General features: G+C 33.5%; 2 protein-coding genes across 2 annotated transcripts in view; one reads left to right on the top strand and one right to left on the bottom strand.

The window, feature by feature from the left end:
- Positions 1–966: 966 nt before the first annotated feature.
- LOC128220688 (uncharacterized) lies at positions 967–6540 on the bottom strand. Its single transcript, XM_052929179.1, has 2 exons — positions 2592–6540; positions 967–2226 (listed from the first exon to the last, which is right to left on the bottom strand). The coding sequence occupies exons 1-2, from the start codon at positions 4744–4746 to the stop codon at positions 2051–2053; spliced, it is 2331 nt and encodes a 776-aa protein (XP_052785139.1). The 5' UTR covers positions 4747–6540; the 3' UTR covers positions 967–2050.
- Positions 2102–14852, top strand: part of LOC128220689 (uncharacterized) — a 30505-nt gene continuing 17754 nt past the window's right edge. Inside the window, exon 1 of the mRNA XM_052929182.1 lies at positions 2102–2234. The gene's annotated coding sequence lies outside the window, so the exon portion shown is untranslated. The remainder of the gene's footprint in view (positions 2235–14852) is intronic.

Raw genomic sequence — 14852 nt, 5'->3', positions numbered from 1 at the left:
AGTCTTTAATTACATGTTAAAACATATTTTTCCACTCTATTAGAAAATTTAGCCTCCACTTTAAAAAAAAGTTTTTAATCGGACATACAATATTTTGAAAAGCTTTCTGGATTACATCAGATAATAGGGCGTTTGACAAACAGTCGCATTTTAACTGCAAAGTATCCATTATATAATCATCCTTATCAAAGTCCCAATATATATACAGTCCAGACTCGCTATGTCGATGTCGGATATGTTGACTTTCCGGTTGTGTCGACTTTTTCTTCCGGTCCCGAATTTATTCCTTCTTATTCTATATAAAATAAATCTGTTTGTGTCGAATTTTATATCTCGACTTTTTTTTAGCGATGTCGACCTCGTTTTTCAGTCCCTGTGGTCGAATTTCACACATTTCCTATGTTCTTTATATCGAACTGTAGATCGAGTCGTAGGTGTGAAAATATTCATAACGGTTTGCGGCATGACGCAAAATACCGTGCGTGTCAATATAACAAGCTGTTATAATTGGAGGATCCAAAAATGTAATTGGTAAGTGCGAATAATGAAAATTGTTTGTTTATGTTTTTGATTAAAGAGTCAATTATTGCTCAAGCTCTTTTTGGTATTGTTTAAAACATGAAAATTTCATTGATTTGATAACAATCCCGAATGGGCACAGAAAGAATAATTTCATAATGTCAAATGTTAGTTCCACTGCTCTGGTCGACCGATAAATAATAGTGCTTGAATGCTTTTTGAGAATGTGCTATATTGCTGTGTACATGTATAAACGAAACACGAATGTGCTATTTTATAAAAGTTGTTGTCATATGTGCTATACCGTTTTCAGGTGTATGCGATTGTGGTTTTATATGGTTTTTTTGTGTGATCCATAAGCGTAAAAGAAATAAATTTGACACAAATAATTCTTCTTTTGTTTAAATTTATTTTTCAATAATAAGTTTGCTGTTTTCACGACGGAAATATGTAACAAGTCTGTTCAATTGTGGATGTAAACATCTGACATCAATCTCACACGTGTTGGGATTGGTGATATTTTTTTGTAATTCGGATGAGTCGAATTTTCGTTATCTCGACTTTTTTCACTAGGTCCCGAAAAAGTCGACATAACGAGTTTCGACTGTATAAGTAAGAGAGTTTTCAAAATATATATCACCTAAAAGATTCTTTTCGATAAAAATGATGTTTTATTTCAGTTTTAAATAAAGGTCGTGTTTTAATTCACGAGTGACCTCCTCTGACCATACAGCTTACGTTTTTAATGTGTTAACCTCTAAACATAAAGTAATAGATGAAAAATCCTTATGTAAAGTTAATAATTAACGACCTTCTGTGACCACTATTTACACACTAATTACTATGTTTACTACGTAAAATAAAAATCGGGACTTGCATAACGAAATACAGTACGTTTAAACTAAGCAGATAATGAGAATCAAACATATGAATGAAGACTGGGTCATATAGAAGACGACAAACAGAAGATATCCATTAATCTATATTTGAATGAAAACTGTTATCAGTTGAAAATTGATTTTTGTATTTTGAATGGTATGAATATTTCTTGCAATACATTACTTTAGATTTATTTGTGGATGAATATTGAAGATACATTGAATGGAACGCCGACATGCCACACAATGCTTTCCGCCCTAAACGCGCGAAACGTAATATATTATTCATGTCTTAGGCAGAATTCAAAAGAAACATTTTCTACCAAATTGATACTTAAAACATTACAGACAATAGTTTTTAACTGGTATGGTAGAAAAAAGTAGAGTTAGTACACTGAGGTCATTATTCCATGTATAAAACAGAAAATAAAAATAAAATAAAAGAAATCCAAATCAAAACATGAAATCCTCCTGAAATTGTTCAGGTAGTGCACTTTCAAACAAAAGCAGTTTTTAATTCGATTCTTTGACATCTTCAGCAAAATGAAGTTCGACCTTAATTGTGGTTTAACCTTGTGTGCTGCGTGCAATGCTTCAAATGTGCCAATTATTTTAGATTTTCACCAAACATGTTCATGAATGGTATAAAACATTTAGTGGTTAAATGCATTATCTTCATCGAAACCCATTATCATTTTCAGCATACCAAGTTGCGAGTTTAACTGATGCCCCATTCGTTCGGATACTGGTCTAAAAGTGTCATCAGGACCTCTGGATGTCCATTGGCCGTTTTCCAGCCTAATTTCACGCTTGCCATCGCCAAGATCCACTGAAAGAGTAAGGTATTCTTTTAATTGAATATAACACAGCTGATCAAACAAAATGAGAAAGTAATTTACAGTAAGCTAACCTCAACGATTCGATTTATATGCTAAACGAGAAAGTACTGAGCAAATAAATTGTTTGATCGAATTATTTCACTGAGTATCACCTAAACAATGTTAATATCATGTCAATGTTTTAAATGCTTTAGACACCGCTACATTCAATTATTTCTTAACAACAATTATCAGTCATTTATTTTACATAAACCTATCAATTTTGCAATAACGATGAAATAAGGGAAAATGCAAAGATCTGAAAAGGTCAAAGGGAAACATAATTTCCGATAAGGGCAACCAATCTTCCACTTACCTCTGATGCTAAAGAACTTGGCCTTGTCTACGTTGGTTTCATCCTCGTCGTCATCTTGGTTGATCAATTCGCCTTGTGCATTCCTGTTCTTATGTACATCTTTAGTTAAAAAAATATCTGAAGCGTTGCTTGGGTGTTCTGCTTTTGTCTCAATATTGGAATCGTTTATACCCATGACATCGGATTTGCCTTCCTGAACAATTTGTCCATCATCAATATGGATAGCAGTGTCAGGTATTTCCGTTTTCATTTTATCTGGATGTAAAGAAGCCATAGTTTGTTGTCGTGACCCCTCAATCTCCTGATTGTTCACCACGTGTAGTGAAATGGACTTTATTGGGTGAGTACATTCCTCTTGTTTGATGGTAATCCATGGCGAAAGTTTTGTATTATGGGTGTTTACGTCAATATCGCCATGTCCTTTGTCGTTGCTGGTGGCAATTTTATTTTCCTTTAGAATGGGCATCGTCCTGGAAGTAGATTCACTCATTTCCAACGGCAGAACATCGACGGTAGGAAAGTACCGCTTGGTTGAATCGTTTTGGTGGTCTAGTGGATCTCTTACATAAACGGTATCATTGGCCAAGTTTGTTGGTATATGGTTTACGACTTTTCCTCTGATTGCTTTTTGTATCCATTCCTTCATCTGATTGTTTGTAAATTCTCCTATTCCGTGCCGTCGGAGAACGTCAAGTGGTTGAGAGTCATGTAAGCTGTGGCTCCGTTTGCACCTCGAATTAAATTTGCAATCATCTTCTATAAAATACGAACAAACATGCAGGTAAGGGCAATTGGTCCATTTACTGCAACCGCCTTGATTGTAAAACCTGCAAACTATTGGCAACGTTGTACAGTTACGACTGCGTACATCTTGACATATGATTCGTATTTCATTCCCATGTAAGCGTTCTACGTTGTGGAGCTTCAGAACGTTGAAGTTGTGGTTGGTTTTTAAATTGTGACCAAATTTGCAAAATGAATTACTGCACTCGCCGATTAAATAAAATTTGCAGATATGTAGGTCGTTACATTCGTGGCTGTTTCGCACTTCATTGGTATATTTCGAACATATCTTTAAATTTAGCTGTGGCCTTTCAACACCCAGGCAGTGTACTTTGACTGCTGATTGGGCATATCTTCCTTCAATAAATTTCCGTATGCTTTCGATACTCTCAAATGATGGCTTATTTTGGTGTGCAAATTTCTCAAAGATATGCTGAAATTCGACCAATTCCATATTGCTTTCCATGACGATTTTTGTAATCTTTCCGCCCAAAATTTGTTTAAAGTCGTCAGATGAGGTCTTTAATTTCTCAATTGAGAGCGGCCTTTCCTCTAGGCTCGGCGATGGGTTATTGTCCTGCATCTCGGGATCCATGGAGATGATGTTTCCGTTGTTGCTGTGGATTTCGAAACAATCTTTTGTCACCGCTACGTTCCCTAGATGGAATGCAGTTTTTCTTTTATAATTCGGTCCATTAAAAAAATGCTCTCTTTCATCTTTAATTCCTGTCTCGAAATCCATGTAACCGTAGTTCTTGGTTTCCTCACACGGATGAGTTTGGTATTGGCTTTCATCGTGCTTAATTTCCACGGAAAACGGTCGCTTTGTTCCGTCATAATGCCCCTTTGGTTTGATTGGTTTCCCGTTTTCAAGAAGCAATGTTGTTTGTACAGGTATTCGTTTCTTTGTCATATTCAAATGTTTTGTATCAGCGCGGAATTTCCTTTTCTTATAAAAACCAGTGTTATTACAGGGCTGTCTAAATTTTCTTTTAAAACCAATGCAATTTGAATAAGCAAGGGGATGCCTCTGCCATACTTTCTTACGACTACTATTCCCATTACCTTTAGATAACGGTCCTCTGTGTCGTGATAAAGACTGGCCCGAAAGGCGCCCTCTAGATTGGAAGCTGTGTACGTGTGCAATGTTCTTACTTTGATCAAAGTTTTCTTGAAATTCGCTTTTAGCGTAGAAATCACGTGTTCCACCATTGCCGTTGTTCAACTCCATGTGCTTTTGGTATACATCATTCTCGTCAACTTCATCCACGGAAACTAGTTCTCCTTCTTCCAATTCTTCGTCACTGACATCGCTGAAACTCGGATGTCGAATGGGAATAAAACAATTTACATCTCGCTGGTAACGGCTCATTGTTTGTTATCTCTTGGTCGTGTCAATACTCGTAGATTTTCATCAAATGCTTATGCCTTCATTGTTAAAGAAACCTTTTAAATGTTAACATACTAAAATTATAGTTGTACAAAAACGATATTTTATTCTTTATATCCGCCTTTACTGTTTTTGTCCCTGCATTTTTCATTGTTCTATTATAAATGGTTAAACCTTTCTCAAAAATGATGTGTATTTAAACATTGAATTATATTATAGAATTATGTTTAATACATTATCATAATTTAAGTTATAATATATACACTTTTTTTATCCATTTTATCCGATGATTCGACACTATTTAAGTTGGAACAGCAAGTTGATACGTGTTTAAATGATTCCAAACTGCTAATCTCAATATTGCGAAAGCTTCACACATAATTCACTTTATCAGCCCATACATTTATAGACGTCAACAAAATGGCGATAACACAAGCTTGATACCGCGATAACACTAGCTACTTGATTTTTTGAAAACCTATCTTTAGCATTTTTATCAATTGAAACAATGTTACGTCCAAACCGAAAGTAAAATTTTAGGAAATATGCTAATATTAATATCAATTGATTGAGCAATGGGTTTTGATAAACATATGAATGAAACTTTAAAATAGGCGCACCTTGTATTTTCTGTAAATGATATTCGATTTTATTTTCAGTGTTTAACTGCAGGTGTCTTTACTATCATTATCACGTATGTCTATTTTGGGAAATAACTTTTACCGCAGTCTTCGTAAATGGAATATGATTTAATTTGAGTCAATTATTCGATGGCAAAAGCCAGTCGCATTTTGTCGCCTTATCGATTTTTAAATTAAAATGCTGAAATATTGCATAAAAGTATAATACAACGTTATTTTTGGAATAAAAAAAAGATTAAAATGGTGATCAACTTTTACCATATGGAAGAAAGTAAATAATTTTAAAAGGATTCGCGGAATATTTTATAAAAAGTTCAGGAATCTATCCTCCGATTGTTTTAACATGTAAAAAATGACTTAGAAACTGTTAATATTCGAGACTGAAACTTCAAGGTTAGGTCCGCATACATGATGGAAGGCGGTGAGCAGAAACCTCAAAATCTGTGGAATTCGGTACCGAGACGCTTAAATATGTTAAGAGATCTTTGTATCGGATGATTCAAATATAAATCAAAGGAATAGGTACGCAAGGGGAAAGGGGTTTCGGCGTACATATATACCTGTTTATTAAATGTCTCCCCGAGCTGCAATCAACCTATGATACTAATGACACTATCCTATACACTGTACACATTTCGTAAGCAGGCATTGCCTTTTTGGATTATTTACCCACAAGTGAATAATAAGACTAAATGGAGGAAAATCAAAATAAAGAGACTTCAATCAGAATATTGTGACGTTATTGTAATTATCGCCGGCAAATTAATTTCCTAACTCTTAAGTTTATTATGTTCCGCTTTAAATATAGTACGCTGATAATCTTAATTTAGAATTTGGACATATCTCCAGCCTCGTTCTATCTAAATCCATCGATACATATGTGTTCTGTAAACTGAAATTGATAGAAATGAGTTTTAAAAGTTTGATCGAACATATCAGAAAGTCATCATAATTGACTTAGAAACGCTCATATCTCTTAACATTTAGCTTAGACGTTACAAAATCTACAAAAATAAGGATCTGAGCCTATGTCAATAATTTTATGAATTGAGCACGAAAAGAAACATTTACTGGCAGTGCGACTAAAATGAATAGGATACCAGTTCTTTTTTCAAACAATTTTGTTCTAGGCAACTGTCATTGTGATGATACACGTTTCAATTGCTGTTGTTTTCCTTCATTTGCATTCTAGTTAGTGTCATTAGGTGAATAAACGTAGCGCTTGCTGTTGTTCTTTGTCATTTGTATTATTATTCGTGTCATAATGTGGATAAACGTCTCGCTTGCTGTTGTCTTTCTTCATTGGTATTATTTTTCCTGGCATTATGTGGATAAACGTTTAGCTTGCTGTTGTCTTTCTTTGTTTGTATTATTATCCGTGTCATAATGAGGATAAACGTCTCGCTTGCTGTTGTTTTTCTTCATTTGTATTATTTGTCCGTGTCATAATGAGGATAAAAGTCTCGCTTGCTGTTGTCTTTCTTCGTTTGTATTATTGTCCGTGTCATAATGAGGATAAACGTCTCTCTTGCTGTTGTTTTTCTTCATTTGTATTATTTTTCCTGTCATTATGTGGATAAACGTCTCGCTTGCTGTTGTCGTTCTTGTTTTGTATTATTAGTATTATTCCTGTCATTATGTTTATAAACGCTAAACTTGCGGTTGTTTTCTTAAATTCTGGTAATACAGGATGATGCTACAGAATAAAACAACTTTAAGAATATAATCTGAGAGATGTATTGGTGTTTTTATGTAAATATGTTGTGAGTATGATTTCTTCAAAACAGAAATGAAGACATAATTGATCCATTGGCGTGCTGACTACATTATTACGTTGGTTTTGCATCGTTGTGTTAGTTTTATTCGAATAATAAGAACTCCCTATCGAATAAATGGTCACAGTTACTAGAAACAACACATGAATAATATTGTTTCTCACTCTTTTCGGCAAAAACCAGACACTTTATGTATCTTCAGCTACGAAATTTTTCCAAAAAAGAGTTGCATTTACAAAAGAAGTAACATTTAACATCCAGCCAAATATCAACTAAAGTTGTGTATATTCGAAACGAAGTTGTCAACATGTGAATGCTGATGTCAAATATATTTGCAACATTAACAAATGTTAAGTTGAATCTTCGTTTTAAATGAATATTGTGACGAAACTGAAACATGAAACTGTTCTTAATGCTCTCAAGTTTAATAAAAATGATTTTTATCGGGAATAAGTAGCTTAATAGAAATTTTTTTTATAAGTTCTTTGGGAATTACCATTATTTCAATTCTTTAATTTTATTTTCGGCATCATAAAACGTAATTGAGAACGAGAAACCAGCAACAACATTTCAACAATAACAAACTTTATTTACGCACAGTTTGACAAAAGAAATTAAGTAATGACATAGTTATATCCACCAACACTTTCAGAAAAATAATAAAATAAGTATAAAAATATTGTAGCATTAGGAAAACTTTTACAGAACATACACATTTACTCTCCTTTCAAGTTTGCTCGTATATAACAAATAAAAATGTACCAGAACATACCACAAAAATCCTCAAGAACTTGCATTCAATTTCTATAAAAATCTTGATTATTCTAAAACTTCTTTACTTCAAATCCTGATTAATTAGTTATACAAATAGCAATGAATCTAGACAATTAAACAATGAAGTAATAACTTTAAAATTATATACATGTAAAACAAAGCAGAAGGATATCTAGCCAAAATGAGGCATCAAAATAATGTTAAAATTGTACATAGAGTAATAATTGTATACAAAATCAACAACAACGATAAGAGTCTCATTTCGCGTTAAAGCTGCACTCTTACAGGTTTTGTTTACCTTTTGGTTTGGAATGAGCAAATATTTGCGTAAATATCTGCAAACCAGTGATAAAAGACTGCTGACAAAAGATCAAGTTGATTTTTGCGTAAATATCTGCAAACCAGTGATAAAAGACTGCTGACAAAAGATCAAGTTACTAATGGTTTATGAAAAATGCATAAAACATCAATTTTTACATCAACTTAAATATAAAAATCTGCACTCTAATGTTTTGTCAGCAGTCTTATATGACTGGTTTACAAGCATTTTTGCACAAATTAGCTCGTTCCAAAACAAAAAATAAAAAAAAGTTGTCAAAACGTTCAATTTGTGAGAGTGCATCTTTAAAATCGAAATAAGTATTATAAGACATAATCAAATTAGATGTATCGAAACAATAATCAAATGTTCTAGATATTCTGAATCAAACATATAAGTTCACCTGACAACATTTTTTATAGGTCAGTCTTCTAATTCCAATATGTATACAGAAAATATTAGTGAACGTAATAACAAAAATGGCATTCAGTTTATATTGCAATATTCCGTTTTAAGAGCTATTTAGGCAGTCGTACAATATAGGAATATGGATCTTTCATGGAAAATTTGCTCAAGAATGGGAAACATGTTTTACAGTATTAAAACAAGAATTAATAGTAGGAAATGCTGCTCAGTTCATTGCCAACTAACATCTTCTGTTCTTAAACAAATATAATTGTTTCCTTCGATTTCTATATCTAGCAAATGTAGCATGTACTGTTATTTTTAACAAGAAGGACTGTTTCATTTATCCAATATGGCATTTTATTAATATACATTCGTACGATATATAACATCGTGACTATAATCCAATTCATATTGTGTTCTTGTAATAAACTATATAACAATTTGTCTGGGATACCAGGAAACACCGTTATATATTGTAGTTGTTTGTTTATAATACTTTATGATTTGCATCAACCAAAATCTCATATTGCAGCATCGGTTTCCAGGATATAATCTGTATGTTGTTGCAAATATCAGTTTCATTCCGTATACCTTTGCGTGTTACATGCAATGAGGCAAATGTGCAAAGTTGCAGATTTCCAATCGAAGAAATTGCAAGCTAAGTTTGACTGATGAAATCAGAATGGATTTCCATTGTACGATAAATTCATCATTTATTGTAACCATACAGAACGCACGACACTGTCCAACGTTTATCACGTATTTGTATTCATAAGAAAAATTCCGGGAAAAAACCCAGTTCCAGTACTTTTAAGAAGTTTTAGACTGACGAGATGAATTTTTGTAATTGTTCTTGATTACTAGTATTGATTTACTTGTTTATGTCTTAATGGAATTTTAACTGGAAAGGAAACTTTTGACGTGATAAAAGACAGTCAGTTTGGGATCAAGGGAATCGCAAAACCAAACATACGATGAGCAATTTTTAATGATCTTGAATGTCTTTTGTAAATAATGGCGACATCCGCATCTTATGTTAGATGACGTACTGTTTTGTTTATTAGGTGCTACAGAGTGTAACGGCCAAATGTTTATGAATTGTAACTTCAGATATTTGGGTATTGTTTATGAATGCCTCTTAGACTTTCCAGAAAATAATAGCGATTTTGTTTTCGCAGGATTGAATGTAACACTCTTTGGAACATGTACCTATACTAGAATGTGTTACGCATTGGTATCATAATTGTAAAAAAGGACCAAAATGTAAAAAAAAAAGTGTCGGAGACCGGGTTCGAACCCGCGTCGCCAAAATTGAAGACTAGCGTCCTACTCACTGAGCTACAAAGGATACACTAATCGGGTGACATAATTAAGCTATCATCTATCTCGGTAATATCACGTGATAACACCGACTAACCAATCACGCATAAGGAATGAATTATACCTGGTAGACATACCCAGTAAATCTTTTTTAATGGAAAAATACGAAATAACTGCTAAACTTAAATAAATTGTAAAATATGTGGTACTTAAGTTAGTAAGTTTCAATGCATTGTACACATCTATGCCAAGTTTATGTCAGTTTTCGACAATTTTCCTTTTTTTTTCGCTATTTTATCATACGTGAGACAGCCCCTTTAAGGTTTTACATAAGTCTATTGCTCCGACGGAGCTCTGACGGCTTACACGAGTTAAATCCTCGGGTATCAACTGGTTTGGCGGGAATTAGTTTCGGTATATAAAGCGGTACAATTTCTACCCGAGAGAGATTATATTTTCCTTTGGACTTATTGGACGTAACTTACACCAGTTTAAATTGGATTCAATATTGGGAACATCTTTATTTAAAATATACAAAAGATAGTTGGATTATTATTTACTTTCTGGATGTATTACTTGAATAACAATATATCTGTTTTTGTTAATATTGGAACAAATTAAAGTTACAAGATAGTTTAAAATGTGTTTGTGTCTCTCAAACTCCAGTGTGGCAAGTTAGGGGCCAAGTAAAATAAAAGTGAACTTCGCCACAGAGAGTAGGAATGCGCCTTTTATGTGTCTAAAAGCGTGCACGTTTTATTCAAAATAGGCAGGGATTAGATTGACATAAATGTATAATTTGTGAATAGTTTTACGTTGTTACGAGTATTTAAAGCGGATAAAAGCCTGTGATGTTATAAAGAGGTTTACTAGAATAATAGTAAATAATAAAGTAGAATTGTGATTGTAAAGTGTTGTAAACAAGGAATTGATGTTTTTAGCTTTGTTCTATTGATTTAAGAAGACAAATATGAAGAAAAAAACTGTGAATTTACAATCCATGCACATATTGTTGAGACATTTCTTCAATATTTTGTGCCGATGCAGTTGTTTGAACGAACGTTCATGTATACACGTATTTGTTTAAACATGCATATAATGACAGCAACTGATTTGCAGTAAACTAAAATAGTGTAAGTATGTAGAACTTTTTGATTTAGCACTTCAGTAAACTAGATGTTATAGTGCATGAGTACATGGCAGATGATACAGCATTTTAACATGTTATGTTTGTACATCTTTTTTTAGATAATATATCTACAAGTTTGTCAGGGCACATAGTTCAAGTACATATGAACATTATAAGGAACAAAATTCTTTATCAACTTGACTATGTACACTTCCTGTGTACATGTGTTGAATTGGAATGTTGACAAATTATCCTTTGGGGTCAATTATTAATGGAGTCAAAACTTAATGCTTTGCCAGTCCTGCTTGCGTTTTGCGGAGCTTATTTATCTGAAGGAGAGTTCAGTCGGTGCTGCTGGTGTTTGGGGGACGAACGTGTCTTACTTTACAAGGCATTAGGCTTCATTTTTTATCATGTATAATTTTTTTGTATATTCTTTTTGTATTTAAGTTTTTACTTGCAACGAACATAACCCTTTGTCATCAACATCATCAGCAATCTTCATTACCAATTAACATGACGCGGCCTGTCAGTTAAACTGGCCGGACGATACCCGACTGACCAATCGATGTCCAGATTAGGCGGGGCTTATCAGTTGCCTGTTGCTATCCGCCATGACCTCTGACAATCTGCACTTATCAACAGTAGATGATAAAGACAATAAAGGAAACCCAAAATACTGACATTTTCCCTTATTTCTGCTCAAATTATGCATGTTTTTGGCATTTGTTTGATAACAAAGTGACCTTTCTGTAGACTATCTCACCCTCCAAATTCTTAATGTGACTGTACATGATATACGTATTTTTTCCGTAAGTCTTAAAACAACAAATATCATTATGAGTATTATTGTAAAATATTGACGACATCTTGCGATTAATTTTTATTTTTATTTTTGTTCTTTCTTGTGCGTAAGGTTTTAATTCCGAAGCATATACATTTGCTTTTAACTTTGTTTGGACATACTGTTAGTGAAAATGATAATTTAGTTGATTTGAGTTGCATTTTGTTTATTAAACTTCGATAAAAGATTTAATATAATATAGCTTAAGGTCACAAAAAGTATATACTTATAGATAAAACAAAATCATATTCGTAAATAACGCGAATTAATGTATAAAACTGTGTATTTATAATAACTATGATCGTTTGTAAGTCCTACATGTATGTTGCTTGTTAGAACAGTTTCGCATTTCAATTAATACGGATATTAATTCATTGAGTGAAACATTACGGTAGTTATATCAATACTAATAATTCATTAAACTTTTTAATGGAGAAAGGAAGAAAAACAGCAAAATCCATTTGATCTAAACAAACGTCGTTTATTGTTGACTTTCGTAAAGGAAATTAACACATGTTTTGTTTCCCTAAATTTGAGTTTAACAATAGAGAATGCTTTTCTATTGTAACAAAATTCAGATGTTATTTATAAACTAATGATTGTAATTTATTTAAAGTTTAGACATTAAATTATATCTACCTGAATCAAACATTGAATTTAATAAATGATAATAATAATTAACTAATAAAATGTTATACTTGCTTTTATTGCTACGTTTTACCATGTTCCATGCATTTTTTGTGTTGTATAACTTCTGTATAATTATCGTCTGCTTCTGTGTTCATGTCGGAGGGCCCTTACTAAGTGGTCACACTGTAGGCGAGGCCTTATCGTAATCGGCGTGGTGTCAATTACTCGATACTATGGTGACCATTAAAGTCGATTTGTGTTTAACTACATATGAGAACATTATTAGACAAGAGATGCCCTAACGAACCTACTGTCTGTTTGATGTGATATATATGTAACCACAAACATTAACATTCTCTCAGTAGTCTTGATTTACAATTACTCAATATTATGGTGATCGTTCTTTTCCTCTGAGAAACTATTAGTCAGGAGAGGTCGTTATAACTCACTGTCTGTGTCGGTTACAAGCGGGATAATAATGTATCTACAAGCCTTAACATAATCTTACTATTTTCTGTAAAAAAACTAAAGTTTGTTTTGCAAGAACCGCTAAAGGTTTTACTGTTATATGATTTCCTTTCGATGTCGCTTTTGTTTTCGTATATGAAAATAAGCGAGACATCACGATATTTAAGCTAACGTTAAACGTCGTGTGACAATTATTGATCATTGTTTCCAACCATGTTATAATCATGATAATTCATTAGCAAAATGTACATACATTTATAAGAATTGTTAGGATATATTTTGCTAGTTTATGCCGTAAGATTGCATAAAATGCAAATTCACAAAATTCACAAAATCTATAGTATAGAGGAGAACGGAAAATGAAGCAAGTTGACACAATCCTGAAGTTCGTTTTATATTACACATGTGCTTAGAGCGCTAAGCACAAAACAGACGTAAGGCTTCTACCTTTATACGGAGTGATGTTCGTCTTGTGATGAGCCACATATGTGTAATTGGAGCGAAAGTCGGCACGGTGCTTGTTAACAGCTTGTGAACAATAATGAAATGCCGGTGTCTGTAGATTGCCATTTTATTTTTCGACATTTTTGGTACAGACGGTATATTTGTGTCTTAAAATGGTTTGATTTAGGGCTTGAAAACCTGTTTAATAGTCAGTGACTACCTGTGTGTTTGCAGACCGTTCCATTGCAATAGCCCCAACATGTAATGCTACACGATGTTTAATTGCATTTATGGTAAACGACGATCAATCGCTATGTGGTTGTTTCAATCATTTGAAAAGTACTAGTAATTGTTTGGATTTATTTACCTTACTGGTGTGATGGATCGATATTTTTATGGATATTTAAATTTCTAAACAAATGTTTGATCGCTATACGTAGCGATTTAATTTTCTTCTAAATGAATATTTAAAGCCATTACATTATATGTCATATAAATTCCATTATGCATTTCATATAATGTATCTCTTTTTTAACATTTACCATAATTAGACGTTCGAAAGTGGCGAATTAAGATGAATTTAATAAAGATAATGTTGACGTATGAAACCAGCAGTTCCTTAAACTGCTACTAATACATAGTTACGCATTCGATAAAACGGCTTCCGATATTGTCTATAATTACTTGAAATTCGAGTACATGGATTAATAATTTTAATAGTGCATCAAAAGCTGTTTGAATTGCTTTAAGGTACTTGCGACTTCCGTTGATAAAATACTTACACCCCCCCCCCCCTTTATTGGTGGTTCATAGTGTTCCATTTCGTATCATGTATGTTGAATCTGTAACAGTTTCATCCTGTTTGTCCTTGTGTATTTGCTACATGCATTTGGAATCAGTTCACCTGGATGGTGCGATTAACGATCAGTGTAGCGTTGGCGCTTGCCATATCTTAACGGCTACGATAAGGAGAACCTGACCGACGATCAGCACGGCGTGAATGCTTACCATATTCACCACAGCAACGCGACTGATAGGATACCCGGCGATCAGCGTGGCGTAGACGCTCACCATACGCGTAGCGGCTACACAATAAATGACGCGACTGAGGACGCGACTGGCGAGGTGAAAATGCTTTTAAGTGGCGAACTGGCCGCTAGGAACGGCGTGAATATACGTATGGGAATAGGATGTGTAGTGCGAGAGAAACAACCTATTATCCGATCTCTGTGGTATTAACTTATCGAAAGGATCTTAATCGTGAAAGTGACGAAGGATTTGTTATTCAACAAAACAATCAACGCAAGCGATTTTGTGTGCTAAGCTTAAACAGAAA

Source organism: Mya arenaria, chromosome 15 (assembly GCF_026914265.1).
Source record: "Mya arenaria isolate MELC-2E11 chromosome 15, ASM2691426v1".
Taxonomy (NCBI): domain Eukaryota; kingdom Metazoa; phylum Mollusca; class Bivalvia; order Myida; family Myidae; genus Mya; species Mya arenaria.
This window is presented reverse-complemented; position numbering and strand designations above follow the sequence as displayed.

Coding starts and splice junctions, on each gene's coding strand:
- LOC128220688 (XM_052929179.1), bottom strand. CDS start 4,746: ATGAGCCGTTACCAGCGAGATGTAAATTGTTTTATTCCCATTCGACAT. Junction 2,227..2,591: donor CAAGTTCTTTAGCATCAGAG/GTAAGTGGAAGA, acceptor TTACTCTTTCAG/TGGATCTTGGCGATGGCAAG.